General features: G+C 37.8%; 1 protein-coding gene across 1 annotated transcript in view; it reads left to right on the top strand.

Annotated features, from left to right (window-relative positions):
• Positions 1-1,597: 1,597 nt before the first annotated feature.
• The window catches only part of ERCC6 (ERCC excision repair 6, chromatin remodeling factor), a gene marked incomplete at both ends in the record, with an annotated part of 42,970 nt that continues 23,002 nt past the window's right edge, over positions 1,598-21,565 (top strand). Inside the window, 5 exons of the mRNA XM_079535390.1 lie at positions 1,598-2,073; positions 5,566-5,686; positions 8,138-8,246; positions 10,114-10,840; positions 19,518-19,643. Coding sequence (XP_079391516.1) covers positions 1,598-2,073; positions 5,566-5,686; positions 8,138-8,246; positions 10,114-10,840; positions 19,518-19,643 — 1,559 coding nt within the window. The remainder of the gene's footprint in view (positions 2,074-5,565; positions 5,687-8,137; positions 8,247-10,113; positions 10,841-19,517; positions 19,644-21,565) is intronic.

Here is a 21,565-nt window from a genome sequence, read left to right as displayed (position 1 = left end):
CACAGTTGGCTATCGGTTACAACAGCCTAGCAGCAGTTCTGCAGCTCAAAGAGGAGCAGGGCCCAGAACCGTCATGGAGAGAGAGAAGGAAGAGGGAAGAAGGGACAGAAGGCCTAACGACTTCTGGAGAAAGTTTAATTTTGCTTCTGTCACTAGCAAGCAATCAGGGACAATGAAAGCACTGAGACTGAAAGCACGACACAGCCGCCCACCTCGCAACACAACGCCTCGCATGCGCACTCGCGGCAGTGCCGGAGGCGGAAGTGACGCCGCAAAGGAGCGGCGGATGTGATGGCGGATGTGACGGCGGCGGGTGAGGTGGGTGCTGCGCGCCGCAGTACAGCGGGACTTCGCGCTTAGGGGCTGTGGGGAGTCGAGCAGTCGGAGCTTATGGCCTTCCCATCTCACCAGGGGCTCGTTCGCCAGCCGTGAGGGACGGCCGTGTGCCGCGTTCCTGTCGCAGCCACACCGTCCCGGGCTGTTCACGGGAAGGTGGGGTGGTATAACTGTGTGCTAACGTGTGCTAACAGTGTTTGTGCTCAGGGCCTGGCCTGCTATGTGCTTCGGGGCTGATGGAAGAAGAGGGTGAGCAGGAATCCGGCCCCGCGGGCTGCCGTGCTGGGAGGGGATGCTGAGCCCCCCAGCCCAGTCAGCGTCCTCATTGACTGCGCCCTCAGTCACAAAGGTTGTGCCTCCCTGAAGTTGAACTAAGCCCCGTCCTTCACAGAGACACTCCTTCTAAAGGCTCTGAACAATACCAGCACCGAGGTTGCCGTGGTGAGTCTTTCCCTGTTAGTTGTTAGGGCACTGTGTCCTGCTTCAAAGCTGAACTGTCAAACTGAAGCCTGCAGTGGTTCACAGCAGTGCTTTTGCTGGCAAGTTTCCTGGTCTGATTCTCAAACACCTGATCTGTTTTTTCTTGCCTGTTGAGAAGCTTTGTATTGTGATTTTTCTCCAGTAGCTGTCCTTTGACTTCTCCCTCTTATTTTCTTATCTTATGAAAAGGTAAAAAGTTGTATGTCAAGCAGGCATGCTTTTCTAGCTGTACTCTTACCAACAACAAATACGGAAACAAAACCAATTTCCTGATTAGGTTTAACACATCTTTTTGTCTGTGTTCAGCTTGACTGTTTTTTCCATACTGTCCACAGAAAACTTATGTTAGGCTGTTTAAAATACTTACTAAATACTAATGGTTTGCTTTTTATGCTTGAACTCTTTTACTATTTTGAATGCTTGTACTTTTGGTTTAGGGTATTTTATGTCATGTACGATTTTGTTATTTTGTCCTCAGGAGCATGACCGTTCATGCAAGGCTCAGTTCACTCTGATGAGGAGAGTAATAGTTACAAACTTTTTTTTTCTTGATATCATCATTTTCTAGGAGTGTATCATACTGTAGACTTTAAGATGTTTTTGCTACTCTTCCTTTTGATTGTAGAAATAGTGTGGAGAAAGAAACCTTTGGATGGAGGATGCCTCACAGAAAGGTGAACTACCAGGTGTTTTGAAATCACAATTTCACATGAAGATATGTGCTTGTTTTGCTTCTGTTTGGGCACCATCTTCATGAGGAACTTTGCGCATGAATATTGTTATGGTGATGTGGTTCTTACTATTCTTTGTTGCTTTTGAACAGATAATGCCAACAGAAAGCAGCCACCTACCAGACAGTATTCAAGAACAAGACTCCATTACTAGTGTAAGCAATATTTGCCCCCATAATGCTGAAGAATCAGGAACTGAACAAGAAAATGGCATTTATGACAGTGACCTGGGTAATTGTTTTGGAGTTCACAACTCTGACAGCAAGCCATCCACTTCTGTGGCAGTTCCCATGGAGGTGCCCAGAAGAGGACAACCCCTTCTGCATATCAACAGGCAGCAGATTCAGTCCGTTTCATATAGTGCACAGGCTGCTGAGCTCAAAGGTTTAGGAGTTGATGTGTATGACCAGGATGTATTGGAGCGAGGAGTTCTCCAGCAAGTAGATAATGCAATTAATGAAGCTAACAAAGCAACAAAAATAGCTGATGCTGAAAAAGAATATCAGTCAGTGCTGGATGACTTAAGGTAAGTCTTCTGTCCTTGATGTTGTTTTCTGTTACTGGTAATCAAATTATGCTTAATGCCTCATGTTTTTAAAAGCTGAAAGATTAAAGCGTTTCACTATCGGAACAATGAAGCATTGCTCTTATTTGACCTGTTCAGTCATGCATCATGGCTTTAGAGAACTGAGATACAGAGCGCATCTCCTTTTTTCTCCTTTGTTGCCCACCGTACTGCAGTGCTAGTTTGTTTCCTGGGCCGTGTTTAACTGCGTTGTGCTTTGTTGTTCACAGTTACCACAAAAGTATCACTTCTTCAATCCTACATGCTTCATGTGGTTATCTACTTCTACCTTGTTTCAGTAGCTTGTTACATTTATTTTCTGTAACTTGGGTGACTCCATGTTGTCAGGGTACTACAACCAGAAAAACCTTTGTTCTGGTTTGTATAAAGTCCTCAAGAATGCATTTGAATAATAAAATGCTTAATGTGATATATTGATAGTAGAAGACCCTGAGAGATAGGGGCCACATGTCATTGTGTTTTGATCTTAGAACTTTCTGTTTCTAATCTCATTATAGAATTATTGTGTGATATTGTAGAATTACTGTGTGATAAGAGTTATTTATGTGTGCGTTTTTCACTGAGCTGTGTTAGTGTTCTCTTCTAGTTTCTCTTCTAGTCTTCAAGAGTACTGTATGCCTCCATTGTTTGCTTGAACTCTTATGGAGTGCATAGAACTAAGCATATGTATTAGTTTTCCAGTTTGGATGTGGAGAAGTAAAACAATAAGTATGTGTGTAAAACTGGAGCTTGATTTCAGATGTTATGTAGCAGAAGGAAATAATGATTAGATGGTCATTGAGAAGATGAGCATAGCCAATGCAATTTGATTTATCCAGATATTGAAAGAGTGATGCACAGCCCTATCAGTTGATTGATATTTTCTGTAAGAGGTATCCCAGTGTTTTTCTTAACCCTGTATTTTCATCTTCCTGCTTACAATTTTAAAATTAGATTTACATGCAGGGATACAAATTGTGTAGATCTGCAGAAACTTACCTTTATAGAAGGGTAAGCCTGAAAGTTGACTTTGAGAAAATAAGCAGAGATACACATGAGTTGTTAAATGGAGGGACCAGCAAAAGTGCAAATGTGAGTAGTGTGTGATAGTTGATGGTTCTTTAACACTGAATAACTGTAGGTAAGCCTAGGTGAGAAATGTTTTTGAGAAGTTTGTATAGAGTTCATAGCAGAAGCTGCATGATGGGATAACATCTGCGCAAGTTTAAGCAGGAAAAGTAGAAGAAAAAATGCTTGAAGTTAATTCTTTCAGTCCTGTTAAATAAAGCGTTGTGGAAGAAGACAGTAGCAGCCTTTAAGAGACCCTAGGTCCAAGGAAGCAAGGACCAATAGATCAGAGACCTGCAAGAGTATAGTACAGTTTAAAGCAAGAAAAAAGACTGAGAAAGGGGTTGGGATGGTTCAGAAAGGTTTAACGGGAGTGAAGGATTGAATGTGTGAAGATAGCATTGACAGCTGGCAGATCACATCTAGGGAAACAGTGATAGAGTCCAGACTGGAGCTGAGGAGTTCTAAGTGATCAACAATTTCCTCCCTAAGAATTAAATGAACAATGTAATGCACTTCTTTGCATATAAGGGGAATAATAGTTGCTTTGTAAGCAAGAAGAATTTTCTGGGACGTTTTCCTGAAGCTTTGATATGCTAATTTGTATATCCTTGTGAAATATTCTGCTATTTAAATGAAGAAACAGATAAATTGCTTTTGATAGTGGGGTAGTGCCTCCCTGCAAACAAATGCAATAGTGAAAACAAAGGAAATCAGTTTATAGCTATTTTATGTAGAAATGAGAAAAATGGTAGGACATAAGTAAGGAAATTTTAATGTACATATGCTGTTAATTCTTTCAGATAGTTTGATTTCTTGAAACTATATTTATACCTCGTGATCTAAATAAGCATCTGTATATAATGACATCAAACAGTGAACAGTTTTACAAAGTAGAAGCAAACAGTTTCTCATTTAGATTATTGTATGGTATCATAGAATCATGTAAATTGGAAGACACCTGCAAGATCATCAAGTATGAGGTTTAACAAAAGCAAATGTAGAGTCTTGCATCTGGGGAGGAGTAATTGCATGCACCAGTACAGGTTGGGGGATGAGCTGCTGGAGAGGAGCTCTGCAGAGAGGGACCTGGGCGTCCTGGTGGACAACAGGTTGGCCATGGGCCAGCAGTGTGCCCTCGTGGCCAAGAGGGCCAATGGCATTCTGGGGTGCATTAAAAAGAGTGTGGCCAGCAGGTCGAGGGAGGTGATCCTCCCCCTCTACTCTGCCCTGGTAAGGCCTCATCTGGAGTACTGTGTCCAGTTCTGGGCTCCCCAGTACAAAGAAGACAGGGACCTCTTGGAAAGAGTCCAGCGGAGGGCCACAAAAATGGTGAAGGGCTTGGAGCATCTCCCCTATGAAGAAAGGCTGAGGGAACTGGGTCTGTTTAGCCTTGAGAAAAGATGACTGAGAGGGGACCTGATCCAGGTTTATAAATATCTGAGGTGTGGGGGGCAGAGTGGTGAGGCTGGGACTCTTTTCAGTGGTGTGTGGAGACAGGACAAGGGGAAATGGCCGGAAACTGCAGCATAGGAAGTTCCGCACAAATGTGTGAAGGAACTTCTTTACAGTGAGGGTGACGGAGCACTGGAACAGGCTGCCCAGGGAGGTGGTGGAGTCTCCTTCTCTGGAGATGTTCAAGACCTGCCTGGATGCCTACCTGTGCGACCTGGTGTAGGAAACCTGCTTTGGCAGGGGGGTTGGACTCAATGATCTCTGGAGGTCCCTTCCAACCCCTACAATTCTGTGATTCTGTGAAGTTCTGCCTTCAACCTGACCTATAAAGCCCCATCACAAAACTGTGTCCCTCAATGCCACCTTCACGATGTCAGAACAGTGCACAGAGTGAAAAGAGTGAGCTCCAGATCCAACTCCTGAGTCCCAAAATCTGTTTAATAGAAAGTCTTCCCACTGAAGACATATTGAACTGATAAGAATAGTTACAATGCTTGATTATAGCTAGTTCCATGCTGCTTCCATCTTTGATGCTTGTCACTGTAGCCTGTTTTGTGGTGTTTTGCTGTTTGTTTTTTTTTTTTTTAATTGTATTCTGTTTATTTTTAGTAGCAAAATCAGCTACTTCATTCCATTATTGTAAACATCAGGCTTGTGGCTTCTGAATACTAAATAACTGTGGTTTGTTTAGTGTCATTTCCTTTGACGTTTTAATATTAGTAGAACTTTGTTTACAAATATTTATTAATGTTTACATTTTTAAAGTCTTCAATGTTTCTAGTGATGTTTAGTCATAAAGTGCTTATTTAACTCTAGTCCTTTTTAAATCTTACTTTAAACACTGTGGAATTTTTAAATTGTCTGAATTGAGAATGTTCTAATTTTCTTTACTGCAACTGAATAGTACATTGCAATCTTCTTGTTTTTCAGATCATGTACAACATCTCTGAAACAAATAGATAAAATTATTGAGCAACTTTCACCTCAGGCTGCCAACAACAAAGATATAAACAGAAAATTAGATTCTGTAAAACGGCAAAAATACAACAAGGTGATTAGATTACTTTAATTTCTTGCTGACGGTATTTAGCTTATATTTTGGCTTAAGGTCTGGATTATGTGATATAATTGTTGCTTAATTGTATAGAGCAGAGTCAGTCTAAAATTGCTGTTCTTTCCCTTTTAAAATGGTTTAATTTTCTACAAAAAAAAAAAAAAAAAAAAAAAACAACAACAACAAACTGAACTAAAGATGTAAAAGGGGGTGGGGGAGGAGGCTGATGTTGGCTTTTTGTTTGCATGTTTATTTGGGGGTGGAGGGTGTTGACTCTTAAATTTTAGACAAAGCTGTAAAACTTGCTTGGAAGACTGGTTTGCATGAAGTTAACTAAACCCTTCCTGGTAGTATTTCACGAAATGATAAAGCATTGTTAGAGCATGATTTGAGAGTTGGTCTAAATCTCAGCTCTCATGGCCTTCATTTCCCGTATTCCTTTTCCTGATGCTGTTTCACTGCATCTTTCTTGTAGTAATGTGCATCATTGTCTTTTGTGAGCTGTTGTAACTTGCTGGTATGACAGAAGCTGCTCCAGTTTTTTTCCTGCTGTGGTAGTTAGCTAAAGGAGCTGTAGAGCAATCAGGCATCAGTGTAATGTAAGCAATAGACCTGTACATCTGTGAATGGGAAGGAGAAGGGAGAAAAGCAAAACTTCTGATTAGGAATGTAGTTCTTAGATCTTCTCACTGTCTCATGGAAATGCACCTAATAATTTCTGTAATGATTGCCCAACTCAAAAGCTTCCTGTCCACACTTCTGTCCAGTCTCGGGCTTTTTGCCACTGACCCCATTTCAGTTGTTTCTTTTTAGTTATTCTTCTGATCATTTCAGCAACTGGGATAATGTTGTATTCACAGTTTGGCCAACTGAGAGGGAGCAGGAGCAAGCAGTACTGAATAGTGGCCCTGGTCTAGCAACTTACTATTAGGAATAAGTAGCTGGAAATATGGGAAGATATATGACTATCATACTTAAACATGAAGTGTCATCAAGGAATTACATGTTATGTTTTCCTGATATCCCATTACTTGAAATCATGCACGTTAGTAGCAGATGAAGTTCATAACTCATTGGAAATCTGTTGTTAGCCATCTATAATGGCTTTTGAAGTGTAAAAATCAATCTGTATATGAAAATCTAATCTGGAAAAGTGATCTCAATATGCTCAAGATTCTGGTTAAGTCATAGTGTATTTGGAGGCAGGTGCTCTATGTGAAGCTCATCTTGAACTGAATATGGAGAATTGCCTTTTAGTACTTTCCTTTTTGTTGTAGTTAAAAAGAAAAAATGAAAAAGTTGGAATTGCTCCATTATTCAGATAAATGGGAAATTAATAACTGTTAGAGCTGTTTCCTTAGAGCTGTCACACAGGGAGTGTTTTGTAATGTAAATTCTTCAGTAGCAAGGATAATGGTTGGGTAGGAGGTAATACATTGTAATGTACACGAATACACTATGCTTTGTGATGTGAAAGGTGCTATGTAAGGACTTGGGCAGGCAAGAGCACCTTCCTTCACGCACAAAAAAAAGCTGATTGCATCATAAACTTCATTTTTATTATTTACTAAACTATGTGCCTCTGTATGTGGGAAAATACTTTGAAAAAGTAAAGTTACACATGAGGAAAGTTGCACTGCCTGTGTGTTAGTTTTACTGTCTGGAATTTCTTGTCTCATTAGTGAGTATAGCAACACCAAGGGAATTGCAATATTACTGGTAAACACACAGTTGAAGACATTACAGTCAGATAAAAGGGGTTGCAGAAGAGCTAGATGTGAATCATTTTCATTGCAGCAATGAACTATACTTGTTATAATGTCTGTAGTGTTGAATTTTTTCACTTATTTTTCAAAAGCATTTTACTTTGTAGTTTTTGCTGTTAAAGTAGCTGCACCCATTCCTGAATTAGTTATGTACAAACATACATTAAGATGTCTGACTTGTGTTTTTTTCTTCCTTTCTAAGCAAACATTCCAAAACTTCTGGGTGATAAATAAATCCTAATGAATATTGTAATTGCTTTAAATAGATTATTTGCCACTAATTCAGTCTTGCAAATCATGGACTTTTTTTTTTTAATATTCCTCACATATCTCACTAATCCAAGGGCTGCTTTTGGTTGTATCAGCATAGTTATAAAATGACCTTGAAAAATGGGCATGAAAATGCATAATGAGCATGTGAAATGTGTGTATAAATAGTAATGTCTTACTGTGTATTTTTAAGATGATTGTACACATAAATTTATGCATATTTTATGAGTTATCAATCACAGACACTTTGTGACCATTTTGTGCTTTTTAATTAAATGGGATACTTTGAACATTTGAGTATGACTTTCTGGTAGAAAATACTGTAAGTGTTATAGCTTAAGTATTGTTTAAAGGGATAGCAGGATCCTGAAATAGCTTGAAGTTTTAATAATGTACCTAATTGTCATTCAAGGAGCAACAGCTAAAGAAGATCAAAGCAAAGCAGAAACGTCTCCAAGCAGTTCTTGGTGGAACTGAGATTCTTGATAAAGTAAATGAAATTGAATTTGAGGATGATGAAGGTATGTATGGGAGAAGGCTGAAACTTCTGCTCTACTTTGGCGTACTGCCTTTTGTTGTTTGAAGGTAATTTGCAAGATCTTTGCCAATAAGGAAATACATTTCAGTGGCTTGTTTTCAAAGAGAGTGTTAGGAACACTCATTTTCTGCACCTGCAGAATTGCAAATCTTGGCATATTCATGTGGGAAGTTTTAAGAAACGGATGTTAATCCTTGTTCAGCTCAGTAGGGATGACTGATGCACATTAGAGTATTGGGCTTAATAAATTGGAAATCTTAACATTTTTTCACAGCTAATTTGATAATGATGACTAGCATCGTGATTGAATTACATTTTATATGCTGGATGCTATCAGTCAGCATTAACAAAATTGTTTTTTTCTTATTGTTGAAAATTATAGTTAGAAATGTAAGAGGGGAGTACTTTATCAGGCAATACTACGTTAAAACAACAACAAAAAAAGAATAGAAAAAAAAACAGCTTCCAGAGCAACATGTTTGTTCTCTGAGTTTCTTATGCAAATGTTCCACTGTTTTCTTTTTCACTGCCCTCTACAAACTGAGATTGCATTTTGTAACTCCAGGTTAACTGTATTTCACTCGCCATCATTAGGTGTGGTATCCAGAAGGGCAGGTTTGGATCCGTACAATGTTGTCCTCTGCACTGATTCCTCCTCCCTTCCCCCTCATTGTGCTATATCCTTATGCCCTGTGTCCATTGCAGATGTGGATTCTGAATCTCAGAAAGCTTGTGTTCCTCTCCTGGGTCAAGAAACTTTAGTGAGAATGAAAACTTCAGTAAACTTTTCTTAGCGGGAAATCATCTTAAGCTTTTTTTCTTCTAATGAGTTTACGCAGGAAAACTCTGGCACCTAGTGTGATGAAATGTGGCTAGAAAGTGTATGGAGCCCAAGACAGACGAAATGAAGTTGAACAGTTCCTATGGTTTGAGAAACTGATGAGCTGAAGAGGGAGGAGTTTCAAGCCAGATGCATCATCTTTATGCATTAAACATGCTTTAGTGATAAATACGATGCTTTAAATAGCATATAGAGTAGCATACCATGCTGGCAGTTCTGTTGTAGCTACTGTGAAATTTTGGACTTTAGTAATAGATTCTAGGTTGGCATTTCCCTTCAGCTTCTTGAATTCAAGAAATATCCCCCCTCCTTGCTTTCAGATGACAACACAGTTAACACAAATATAATAAGTGTGGTAGCTGTGTATGCAGTTTAACTGTAGTGCTTATCAATGACAGTATGCTGTTTGGTCAATCTGACTTTTAAAATCATAATCCTAATGCTATTGTAGTATTGGAGGGTTTAGGGTTTTTTTAGCTTATGGGAAGAATTTTTTGTCTCTCCTGGTATGCTTAATGGAGACTTCAGATTTCAAGCTTATAAGAAAATCTAAACAATCAGTAATAGAAATAGAAGTGGACATTGTTACTGCTTCTGGGAATTCTGTGCTTTGTTGTAGTGAATATGATGACATATTGAGCTGAAAGTACAGGGAACACATTAGAGTTCATGTGGTGTTAAGGATTATTCTTCTATGTTAGTTTTTGCTGCTGTTGTGTGTTATTCCAGAAGTATTAGCATTCTGAGAGCGTGCATAATGTTTCCTATATGAAATTTTAGAAGTAACTTGAATTTTGAAAAAGACAAGTCTGTTTTGACCTTTTTGTTAGTTCTGCCTTTTTTGACCTTTTCATGTTATGTATGTAATACATAATGTATATGTTAGTTTGCAGTTGTTTTTAAACTTTAAATCTATTTGGTTTTTATGCACAATTTTGTTCCTGTATTGGAGTTATTCAGAACATGTGGAAGGCATTGTGGTTATTCTGTTGTTTTTTTTTTGTTGCAGTGCCTGGTCCATCATCTCTTGGCAGTATGCTTATGCCTGTTCAGGAAACAGAGTGGGAAGAGCTTATTCGTACAGGCCAGATGACCCCGTTTGGAACTAAAATACCTCAGAAGCCAGAGAGGAAAACACGACGACTAATGCTAAATGAAGCATCTGATTTTGAAAAGTATTTAGCAGACCAGGCTAAGCTGTCATCTGAGAGAAAGAAGTTATCCCTTCACAAAAGAGCGAAGAAGAAAGCACAAGCCAAAAATGTTCAGTGCGTAGCTCCCATATCTGCTACAAAGGAAAAAAGAGGTAAAGTTCTGTCAAAAACAGATAAGCGTTTAAAAAAACACTTGAAGAAACTTCAGAAGCATGCCCTTCAGGTTCATTCAAAAGCAGGTATTCCAAAAGAAAAAAAAAATCTTGGGACTACAAAGCTGAAGCCTGGACAAGAAGATGATAGTGGAGAATCTGAGTATGTACCTGATGAGGAACAACTTGAGCCAGCGGCAGTTGAAGAGGAGGAAGAACAGGCATCTTCACATGCTGAAAATGATTCTGATTATGAACTCAGGAATTTGTCAGGGAAGGGAAAATACTCGGTGAGGCGGGATTCTAAAGATGCTGAAAACGACGTTGACTACTTTCCAAGCTCTGAGGAGGAAGAACATACAGTAGGGAAGCGCAAAGTAAAAAGATGGAGAGATGATGGAGATGAAGGCTATTATAAACAGAGACTAAGGTTAGTCCCAGACTTTTTAGTAGCAACATTACCAAATGATATTGCACGTGTAAAAGACAAAATCTGTAATACACGACTAGGAATTGGAATAAGGGGGAGGACACGGTCAGAATGATCATAGCCTTTCTAAGGGAATCAGGCATACTTAATTATTAGGATTCTGTTATTTAATTTTTCTGATCATTTCAAGATCATTCAAAAGTAAGTTATTTCAGTTTTGCATTTGTTTGTTATTTACAGTACTGTGAATATGCCAACAGTAGAGTATATACAAAAATGTATTATGTATTACTTGGCAGCATTGCTGTTTACTTAAGCTGTTTACTTTTGTCTACAGATCCTCATACCTGCCTTTCAAATATATATGACATGTTCTATTTGATAGGCAAAATTACAGAATATACAGACTCCCTCATCAGAGGGAAGGCATTTTCTCACTGTGAGAGATGTCTTTGGTTTGGCTTGGGATGAGATGCTTGGGTTTTGGCTTCAGTGACTAGTCAGGAAAAAATTACTTGAACAAATGTTTATGTACTGTTTTTGTATAAACCATTAGTTAGATGAAATCTCAGGCAAATATATTAATTTGAACATCAATATAAATTGGATTTTGATTTTAAACTCATAAAATTCATACTGGAAAGGAATCATCTGTTCTTTTTTATTATCGAGTAATAACTCTTGCGTAACTTAGATAAGTAGTAAAGACTGGACATCATGTTGCGATTAGTGAAATCTAAAAAGAGCTGCCTTCTGTGACAGTGGTTTTCCTTTCTTTCTGTTCTTATTGACAGTGATGTTCTTATTTAACAAAGATGTGGCAGTGGTAGTAGTTTTCTTGAGCTGTGATGACCTAAGGTTGTAAACTGCATAAGATTTATAAAAAGAATCAGCATCTTCTATTAAATAAACTAGTATAATTAGGTAGAGCAATACAGCTAAGATGTCAAGAACACGTTACTTCTAAAAATGGCACCTGAAGCACCTACTGCTAATCTGTGATTTGTGAAATCTGTATAGCCTGTGCGTTAATGATTTCTCTGTAGCTACAGTGTGCTGTTGAGGTGCTTTATTTTGTTTTGTTTTGTTTTTTTTCTCCTACTGGTATCATTACTGTTGAGCTCCTAACAATAAGATTGTGCAATGTTACTATTGTTATAGCTGTTTGGAAAACATTTTTAAGGGCCATTGAAGTGACATGTAATTTAAGGTCCTTCAAGTGGTTTTTAGCCCTTAGAAAAGCATGGATTCCAAATTGAAAACAGCTTTCCTGGAGTGAAAGGGGCAATGGTTATTAAAGCTATAGAGAAGAGTGACTAATATAGGCAAAAGTCCTAGCATAACACCTGGTTAATAGTGGGGAGACTTAAATTTTGTGTTTTACAGAAATGGAACATTTACAAAATTAAATTACGCTGTATCAAAAAGAGGGGTTAAGAAGTTATATGAATACCCATCTTCAACCTGTGATAAGAACTGCTGTGGAGAAAGAGGCATAGAGATGCTTGTGCTCTAGTTGCAGCATTATTACAGGTAACAAAATGTTAAGTAGGAAGAGGTCAACCTGTCTTTCACGTCTTACACTACTAAGGCAGATCAGGAGCTGGCATTAGGCTTGCAATCTCAGGATGCTGCTTTTCAAGGTTAAGGACTAGTTTATTGCTTCTTGAATAGAAGATTTCAATGAGAGGCTAATCTGAACAATGTCCATAGGGTCAAAAAAGTGTGTTTTTTATTGGGGTACATTAACAGAAATTAATTGTATTTAACCACTCAGATATTTACTGTTTTATTGAATAAAATCATACTTTTCACATGTAAATTAGACCAATATTAAATCATTTTTAATTCAGTGTTTTCATCAAGAGTAATTTATTTTGATTGAAAGTTTTAATATGACTCTCAGTTTAAATTCATTCAAACACGTTTTTTAATAACGTTAAGATTGTGACAATTTATCCTTAGCAAAGTCATATCATAGACTACATTTCTTTTGGTTACTAAAGTTACAATAAAAGCCTAAATGAATTTTAGAAATATCAATAACTGTAATTGCCACCAAAACACTACATCTCTTCAAAATTTCATAGCTACAGTTATTGTGGCTGTTAAGCTGCAGCTGTCCACATTGACGTTTTTATGCTGACACCCTCAGGTAATCTTCATTATGGGAAATGCCATGAGAGAATAAAGTGTAGTGAATTAAGAAACATATTAAGAATGCTGAAGAAATGCTGTCATTTGCTTACATTTATGTCTTGTTTCACATCAGTTATACTTTTGAATGCAAATAAATGAGTGAGATTATGGTATATTTTACCCCTGAGATAGGCAAGGGAAAGTCCTTTAGGATTACTTTAGTATTCTGAACATCTAGTCTTGTGCTTGGTGCTGTATAAAGTCCTACACTCTTGAAGGCTGAAAATGAGTTTCTTTAACATTAAAACTTTTCAGGGATGGGACTTGAAGAGATTGGTCTGTGTCAAGGGGGAAATACGATGATGATGTTAAAGCATGGTAATTAGCTAATTATGGGACTGCTAGAGGAACTGACTATTTCCAAAGAGGAGCTGATGCATCTGTGGTAAACAGGGCAAGCAGGAGAACAGCTGCTCTGCTTTTCTTCTGAAGGCAACTTGTGTCAGTCGGCCTGGTCGCTCACAGCCAGGCGTGGTCAGCGGAAAGTGGAAAGGCCAGAATTCAGCACACCCTTTTAGTAATATCTCTGCTCTTGCATCGCTCTTGCCTTTCTCTTGTTACCATTACTGGAGCAGTGTTGCTGTGCAGACGTGGGGGAAAAAATCTTCTGGCTAATGTAGCAAGGAACACCAGGGTTGTGGGGAGGTAAAGTAAATCAGTGACAGACTGTCAGGTGCTAAATGCTAAGTTGAGGATTCAGTGCAAGGTGGTGTTATCATTATCTCCCACTGTCCTTCATAGTGACTATTCCCAGCTGAACCCAGAGGGCTGGATTAGGTCATCAGTCTCTGGGGTAGTGCTGAAGGTCTCAGAGACTTGATCCCCCTCAACAGCTGTGGTTTCAGTGTATTTTTTGTCATACTCAGCAGTAACTGCCCTGGTCAAGAGCTGTTCCACACTGGCTCTAGTAGGAGTCTAGAGCGGTCACCCTCCTGGTGGAGCAGCCAGGTCACGGCAGAGCTGCTTTCTTTGAAGGCTGTTCAGTGAAACTGCACCTATTTTTAGTTTTTCATACCTAGAATCAGAAAATAGAAGTAAGCTTCATCAATGCAGATTAAAGGCATAGGAAATAAGCCTTTTCTGGCTTCTCAGCAAGAAAGTAACTGCATGATTTTCTTGTTCTACTCTGTCAGGGTTTTGGAGCTGTGGAAGCTGCAGCCCATCCAGTCTTTTTGCATGCTAACAAAAATTCTCCTTTACATGTATTAAAATAGGAAGTGTAAATATAATCAAATAATTTTTTCTCATTATCTGTAGTTAATGCGTTACACTTTTGACATCACTAATACATTATCTGCATGAAGTAATAGCTTGGAAACAAAAAGAAATTTTCTTAATAGCTTTATTAGGGTCACTATTCCCATAGCAGCTGCCAGTATGTGTATGCCTGCTGCTTCAGGGAAAGAATTAAATCTCAGGTTGTGGGAGGTAAGTGCTATATCTGTATTTTCTTGGCTTTTTTGTGTAGTTTGTGGAGTATAGTTTTTTGAATAGCACTTCATTTAGTTGCTGTGAAGGGCTGGGAGGCAAGGCTAGTAAAGCTGCTTCTCACCATGTCTCCCAACCATCAGCCAAGCAGCTGAGTTGCTGGATGTTGTGGCTATCAGCACTCAAAACATGATAAAAAAAAAAAAAGTCAAACCAAAAATAAAGTTAACTAAAAAATAAGTGGCGTTTTTTCTCAAGTTGAATCAGTTTTCATACATGAGCTGTCTTTGAAGCATCTGAATCAGTCAGTCTCTCATTGTATCAGTTATAAATTTAAAAAGGATTAAATATTACCTTTCCTGGAAAACGTTTTCTTAGAGCATCCTAACTGCTCTTTAAAATGACAAATCTGAGACACAAATGAAGATATATTTTGGCTCGCTCACTGAGTACACCTTTCATTCTAAGCTCAAGTGTGTAATCATCTACATCAGTCTTAATTTACTTGCAGAGACTTGTGGTACTAACTGCATTTGTCTCATCTGTTAGGATGTGCCAATTAAATCCATGCATACAGACCATAAAAAGTTAGATCCAAAAAGTAGTGCTGAATGCTTCAGTTTAGCAAATTAGAATAATCTGTAAGGGTTTCTTAGCTGTCTAAAACAGAAAACATATTGTGCTTCAAAAAGGCAAACTATATTAAACACTCAGCTTGGTTCCTGACTGTATTTTAAAAAGAAAAAAAAAAATTGTGCTCATTACTGTTTTGGATTCAGAATTTCTTTCTTGGGTATTGCAATAAGTGGGAAATGGGCTCAGTATCTGAATACAATCTCATATTAAGAAAGATTTAATTGTATGATATATGGCTTTCATTCTGCATTTGTAGGATAAAAATGTACTTTTATCAGTGACCATGGACAGCAGGAAAGTAGATTTCTCAGAAGGTCAGAAACAGATGCTTCTGTTTTGGTGATACAGTGAAGCCTGTGCTTGCCAATTGTTTAGGCACAATAGTGAAATTTAACTCAGACTTGTACGGATTTTTTTATTCTTTGTTTAATATGGTACCCTGTCACTAAGTCAAACTATGAGTTAGTGCTGTTTCTCTCTTGAAAGTTTGACTTACAGAGGAGGGGTCAACTGACCACCTGGCCAGTCTGGTCTAGCAGTGTTTGTCTTCCCTTTGCTTCAGCTATTGGGAATGTTTTCACTTTTCTATCAAAAATAATGAAGTCTTAATACAGCATCTTGCATCAAGTTCACAGCTTTTCAAAACCTGAATGGCTTCTTCAAGCTTTGCATACTGTTACAGTGGTAACAACAACAACTGCTTTTTCTTTCAATTGAATGGGGAAAATCAAAGACCAAAGAGCCTGCAGACCTTGGGGAGATACAGTAGCAGAACTTCAATACTAAGGCTGATGCAATTATGCATATAGAATAACAAATACAAAGTATATCAGAATTTTTCCTTATGGTAACTGGGTTCTGGAATATTAGTTCAAATTCTAGATGCATTGATTTCTAGGTATGTCATGATTTCAAGAGTGATCTAACATCAGTCAAACTAATTGCAGAAACTGTTGGTTAAATTCCTTAAGAGTTATGAGTTTGTGTTAATCTGCAGGAAGTTTTCCTCTTGGTTGTTTCTGAATCACTTTTTCCAACGTACACTAGAGGGCAATCTGCTTCTTCCCAGGGGAGGCTGAAGCTCCAATACTCGCTGCAACGTTCACGCTGGGAGATTGGATTAGGGGCTTTTGTGCAAAATACTGCCTTACTTGTCAATTGTGTTTGATTTGAATTTGATTCCTAAAGTGATCTACCTGTCACTTTAGAAGTTTTGTAAGTTGAAATTGTCTTGATTTTAATGTGATAAGTAGATGTTTTCTATTGGTTTTCTTTCATGTTTCAAGTCTTCTCTTAACTTGGTTGGATAACATAACCAAGTTCTGATGTGTGTTAGTTCCAGTAGTGACACAGTCTGAAGCAGCGACTGTCAGCATTTGTAAATGTGAATCATTCATCTTTCCCTGGAGCTCAGAATAATAACTGACAATTCATACCTGATAGCGCAACATTGTGGTACTGAACAAAAATAAATGCATTTTTATGCTGTGCCTCTGGTACCATCTGCCTTTTTGGTCTTTATTTTTTTTTAGTCTGAGAGCATTATTGTTATTTTACTAATTCAACCATTTAGTAGATTGCTATTCTAAGGTAGAGATTTTCTTACCTGTGTCAGGTTATGTAAAAGTATCTGTGGGAATTATTTCTGTATCCACATTTTGTATTATTTTGTTTGGTTGGGTGTTTTTTGCTGTTTAACAGGGTGATTTCATGTAAGGAATTAAGAACAATCTGAGAGATGACAAACAAATAGTAGCAATTCATCTGTTTTGCATCAGAGAACTAAAGAAAAAACTTGAGGTCAAAATACATTGCTGTGAAGTGGTCTCTATGAACCTGTCTGGTATTCTGCTTTCTTGTTAGTTTTTCAGTGCTTTTTTTGGTTTTGCAGTTATTGTAACTTGCATGTGTTTGGAAATGATGGTCTTTATTAAACAGTACCACAGTTCCATGTTTGTGACTGCTTCCATGAAAGCAAGCTGTAAGTATTTTTTCACTATACTGGTAGAAAGCTGATCTAGAAAGCTACTGCAGCTAGCTTTGTTGCACAAGAAAGAGTATATGATTGTGTATCGAGTGTTGAGAAGCCTTTAAATGAAGTACCTGAAAATATCAGGCTGGGGGGCGTCACTGTGCCACCAGTGTCTGCTGTAAACATCGCTGAGCAAAGATGTGTGGGTCGAGTCTTAAAGACTTAGTGCATGGGTTGTTCTTTAGTGTTTTCTGGATTGTTTTGCCAGGTTTGAAGGTCAATATGTTGTGAGACAGCACCAGTTTTGTGAGCAGTTGTTTGAGAAATTTTAGCAGTGACTTCTATCTCCATTATTTTGCCTAGTTAGGTCAGGATATAAATCAGGGTCATGAAAGTATTTAAATTTTGTTTCTACATCTAATGATATTTGTAAATTTTTGAATAACTTTGTTTCTTTTTCCTGACATGGATAAAATTAGATCCACAGCTTTAAAAGCACTCACTTATCCCACAAGCATAAAACGCATCATGCTTAGCAGGACAGGAAATAAAATGCATTTTGCCTGTCAGCTTCTCAGTGCAGTTTGTCTTCTTTCAAATATTGAAATATGAAAATTATATATGTATTTTCTCTCCCTAAATGTACATTTTTCTTCATGCATATATTTTATGGAAAAAATTGAGCTAAATAACTTTAAACAGAGAGTGAATTTATCACATTTTTTAAAGCAGATCATAAATCCATTTTCCCAGAAGATTTTTCTTTTACTCTGCCATGTAATAGGTGAATGGGAGAGGTAAACTGTTATTACCAGGGAGGAAGTGCAACTGTTCACTCAGCTGCAATGTTTGTTCAGAAACTGCAAGTGTACTGGAAAACTGGTGCATCCCAGTAAGCCTCCTTCGTCTAGTTACTGCAGAACTTCTGGAGTATGGTTTCTCATTAAGCAAATACTGGATAGATGAGTTTTCCAGCATCTCACTAAAGAGGCTCCTTGCAGCTTAATACTGTAGATTTCAGTGCTAGGAGGCTTATATTTGTGGGTGGTTTTTTTTGTTTTTTTTTTTTTTTTTTACCTCAGTCTTCCACTTGCTTTTTTTCATACTATCACTGCTATTTATAGTTCTTTGGAACCTGAACAATTTCAATTTCTGTGTTTTATGTCTCAGACGCTTTTAGATTGCCAGGGCTCATTCTTCAGCCTCATTCAGGCCAGCACCTTTAATTATGAGTATGGAAAAAATATTCAAATAATGATGTCTACAGTGGCTTAAATTGCAGTACATGCTTCATTTGAAAGTGTTCTGTCTGGCTTGGGGAGGACAGGACTGATCACTGGGGAGAGAATAGAGTTTTGGTAGGTAGAGACTTCGATGATAGATATATCTAAGTTATCCGCAAGGAGGCATGCAGTCATTTCATCCTTACAGATGCAGCAATCCCCTTATTAGATGAAATATGTCTGCTTTTGTGTTGTGTGAAGAGCAATTGCATGAGAGCGTTCTTAATCCGTTCTGCAACTTTACCACTGTCTGTAGGGATTTTATCAGGCTCTACACTGTGTTTGGTGTGGCTGCAATGAATGCGGTTTCAGCAGTGAATAACTGCTGAAACCCAAGTTGTCTGTAAAGTGCTTTTGGTAGTTCAGTACTTATTTGTTCAAGTTCTGCAATTGTTTCCTTCGAGGCAGTAACTGTATGGTTTGCTGTTACAAGTACATGGTTTTGTTTGGGTTACTAAAGCAAACACAAGTCCATAATTGTTTTGGATGTTGAAGATCCTCTGGTGCCCTTTCTGTGAGGGAGCACAGGACAAGAACATGATTCTGGATGTAGTCTGTGCAGAGTCCAAATACAGCACTTGGGCTGCATGCCGTGAGTCACCATGATTTCAAAATGTCAAATGTTAACTCTCCTACCGATGACAGCTTAGGGTCTGTAGAGCACATCAGTTCAAAGACAGTGATGTTTCCAACCGAGTCTTCTGTATGCTTGTATGCTACTGAACATTTCTCTAGGTGAAAGGCATTTAGATATTTGTTTAAATTAAGAAAAGTATCTTTATAATACTTAATCTTTATTTCTTTGTTGTTTTGTTTTTGTTTTGTCCTTTTTAAATGAATGTTTGGGAATTTAACGTTGCCGGTTTCTTTTAATAGTGTTAACTGTTAATTACGTTGCATTAGCATTGCTGTCTATAAATAATCATAATTAGCTGTACAATTACAAAAGCTTATGACTGTTCAGAAGCGCGTGCACATTATGTCAAATATTTTGAGCATTTAGATGAATAATTTTCTCCTCCAGTGGATTACCACTTAAATTCATCACATCTAAGAAAATTTATTTATTCTTTACTTCTTGATGAATAATTCAATGTAGTATTCATATAGAATCTTTTCCATGCAATAATTGAATGCTGACTTCTTGTGTCACTTACAGGAAGTGGCAAAAAGAACGTTTGAAGGACAAAGAACATCCTGTGGCTGAGGAACTTTCTGATGAAAGCGACACTGAATTTGAAGAGGGTTTCAAAGTTCCAGGATTTCTCTTCAAAAAGCTTTTTAAGTATGTGTTCTATACTTCATTTTAACATTAGGTTGTTGTGTGCTGTTAATAACGATATTAGTAGTGACAGTGGTGGTGATTTCTAGATGCCTTGTCCTACAGCTTTGGGTACAGTTATTTCTGTTATTAAAAAAAAGAAAAACAAAGAACAAAAAACAACTTCAAAAATCCTACTTGACCAAACCTCAAACAAAGTTGGTTATTGTAAGCACAAAATGCTGTTTTACGAAAATACAATTAGTAAGTATTGTAAATGCATATTAGTTAAACTAAGGGTTGAGAAGCTCTCCTGGTCTCCTTTTGTAAATGTTTTCTTTTATTGCTATGTGCTTTCTTTTAGTTCAGGTGCAGAGTGATATAAAAATGACTTGAGTCTGAAGATGTGGTGTTGGCACTTGGTAATAAATGAAAACAAGGAATCGAAGTGTTTCTGTGATTGAGCTGAGAGTGACTGAAGTTTTCTTCCAGCAAAAAATACAGCCAACTTTTTCTTTGAGCAGCTTTATAAAGTCATATTATAAGATCTTTAAAACATTGCTGGGAAAAACGTTCAGATATGGAGAGTGCATTATTCCTTTAGTATTAATGATGGATTGCAGATTCGGGCAAGACTGCTTTCCATTCCTTTTTTTTTGAGAGTTTTGCTGTGTCCAGTGATACTTCCAAGTAACTCATCTTAATCTCAAAAAGCTGTTTATAAAAGGCATTTTAAACAAGTTAGCTGCTATTTCACCCATAAGTTTTCTCTAACTTCCATGCTTGAATTCATTTTTGTTGGCAACATTTCACTCAAGGAAAACCATCTCCTCTTTCAAAAGCTAACTCTAAAATCTTGTAATTAATCTAGCAGAAAGCTATGGTTTCTTACAGGCTTACATCGTAACCCTTCCAACAGGGCCACTTAGTCTTAACCTCAAAGAAATTATTATTGTTGTCCTGCAGTTCTTCAGAAGGAAAGCACTAGCTCTGAAATGGAAATGAATTACTGACTTAGTTGCCAGGACCATACACAGCCAATATGAGGTCTCCGGTTGTTTATGCGACGGTACTGCAGGAATAATCATCCTGAGAACGGATGTGTGGTCTGAGCAACCCAAAGGGAATCGAAAGAAGGCAGACAATCAGAAATTAATCTTAGAGATATCAGCCTCACTAATGAAGGGTATCCCTGCAAGCATGAGTCAGTTGGCAAGACTTCTTAAGTGGTTAGAAAGATCAATTGAGTTGAATGATTTGTCTGACTTGTAACTTAAATGCTGAAACCTCCAGTGTAGGAAGGCCCATAGTCAATAGTCATTAAACTTTGAGTTCTGAACAAGTTCAGTAGAAAACATGGAAGTATATTGATCCAAGGAGGAGGTGTATTGCACTATTTTGTAAGTGATCTTTCGCATATGTGAATTGAATTCCACAGAGAAGTTAGCTCACAGTAGAAATATTAGACCCTTAAGCTGGTTGTCTGTTTTTAGTTTTGTTTGGGGATTTTCTTTTTTTTTGGTGGGTTAGTTGCTTTTCATTTTTTATTTCTTTGGTTTTGTTTTTTTTCTTGTAAATCTGTTCAAGTGGAAAAATCTGCTTTCTTTATATACTTCTGTCTGCTTTGAGGAATACTCAGCAATATTTGCTTAGTTAGTGCTGCCTTGGACTATAAAACTGTGGTAAACAAGACTGACTTAAAAGCATCTGCAGTTAACCTGAGAAAATTCTGTGTAAGGAGGAAACCATGTCTTCATTTACTTAGAGCTACTCCTGGAAACTATTTTGTAGTTGTTTAATTTGGATTCCTGTGTTTTTGAGGTCAATTCATTGCTAACAAAAAGGCTTTTTACAGACTTCTTGGTATACTGCATTTGAGATACCAGCAGAGAGTATGATGTCTGAACCATTAGTTGTGTTCTTTGATCCCTTTTCTGTAACTACTC

This window comes from Tetrao urogallus (genome assembly GCF_951394365.1).
Source record: "Tetrao urogallus genome assembly, chromosome: 5".
NCBI classification, from domain to species: Eukaryota; Metazoa; Chordata; class Aves; order Galliformes; family Phasianidae; genus Tetrao; species Tetrao urogallus.
This window is presented reverse-complemented; position numbering and strand designations above follow the sequence as displayed.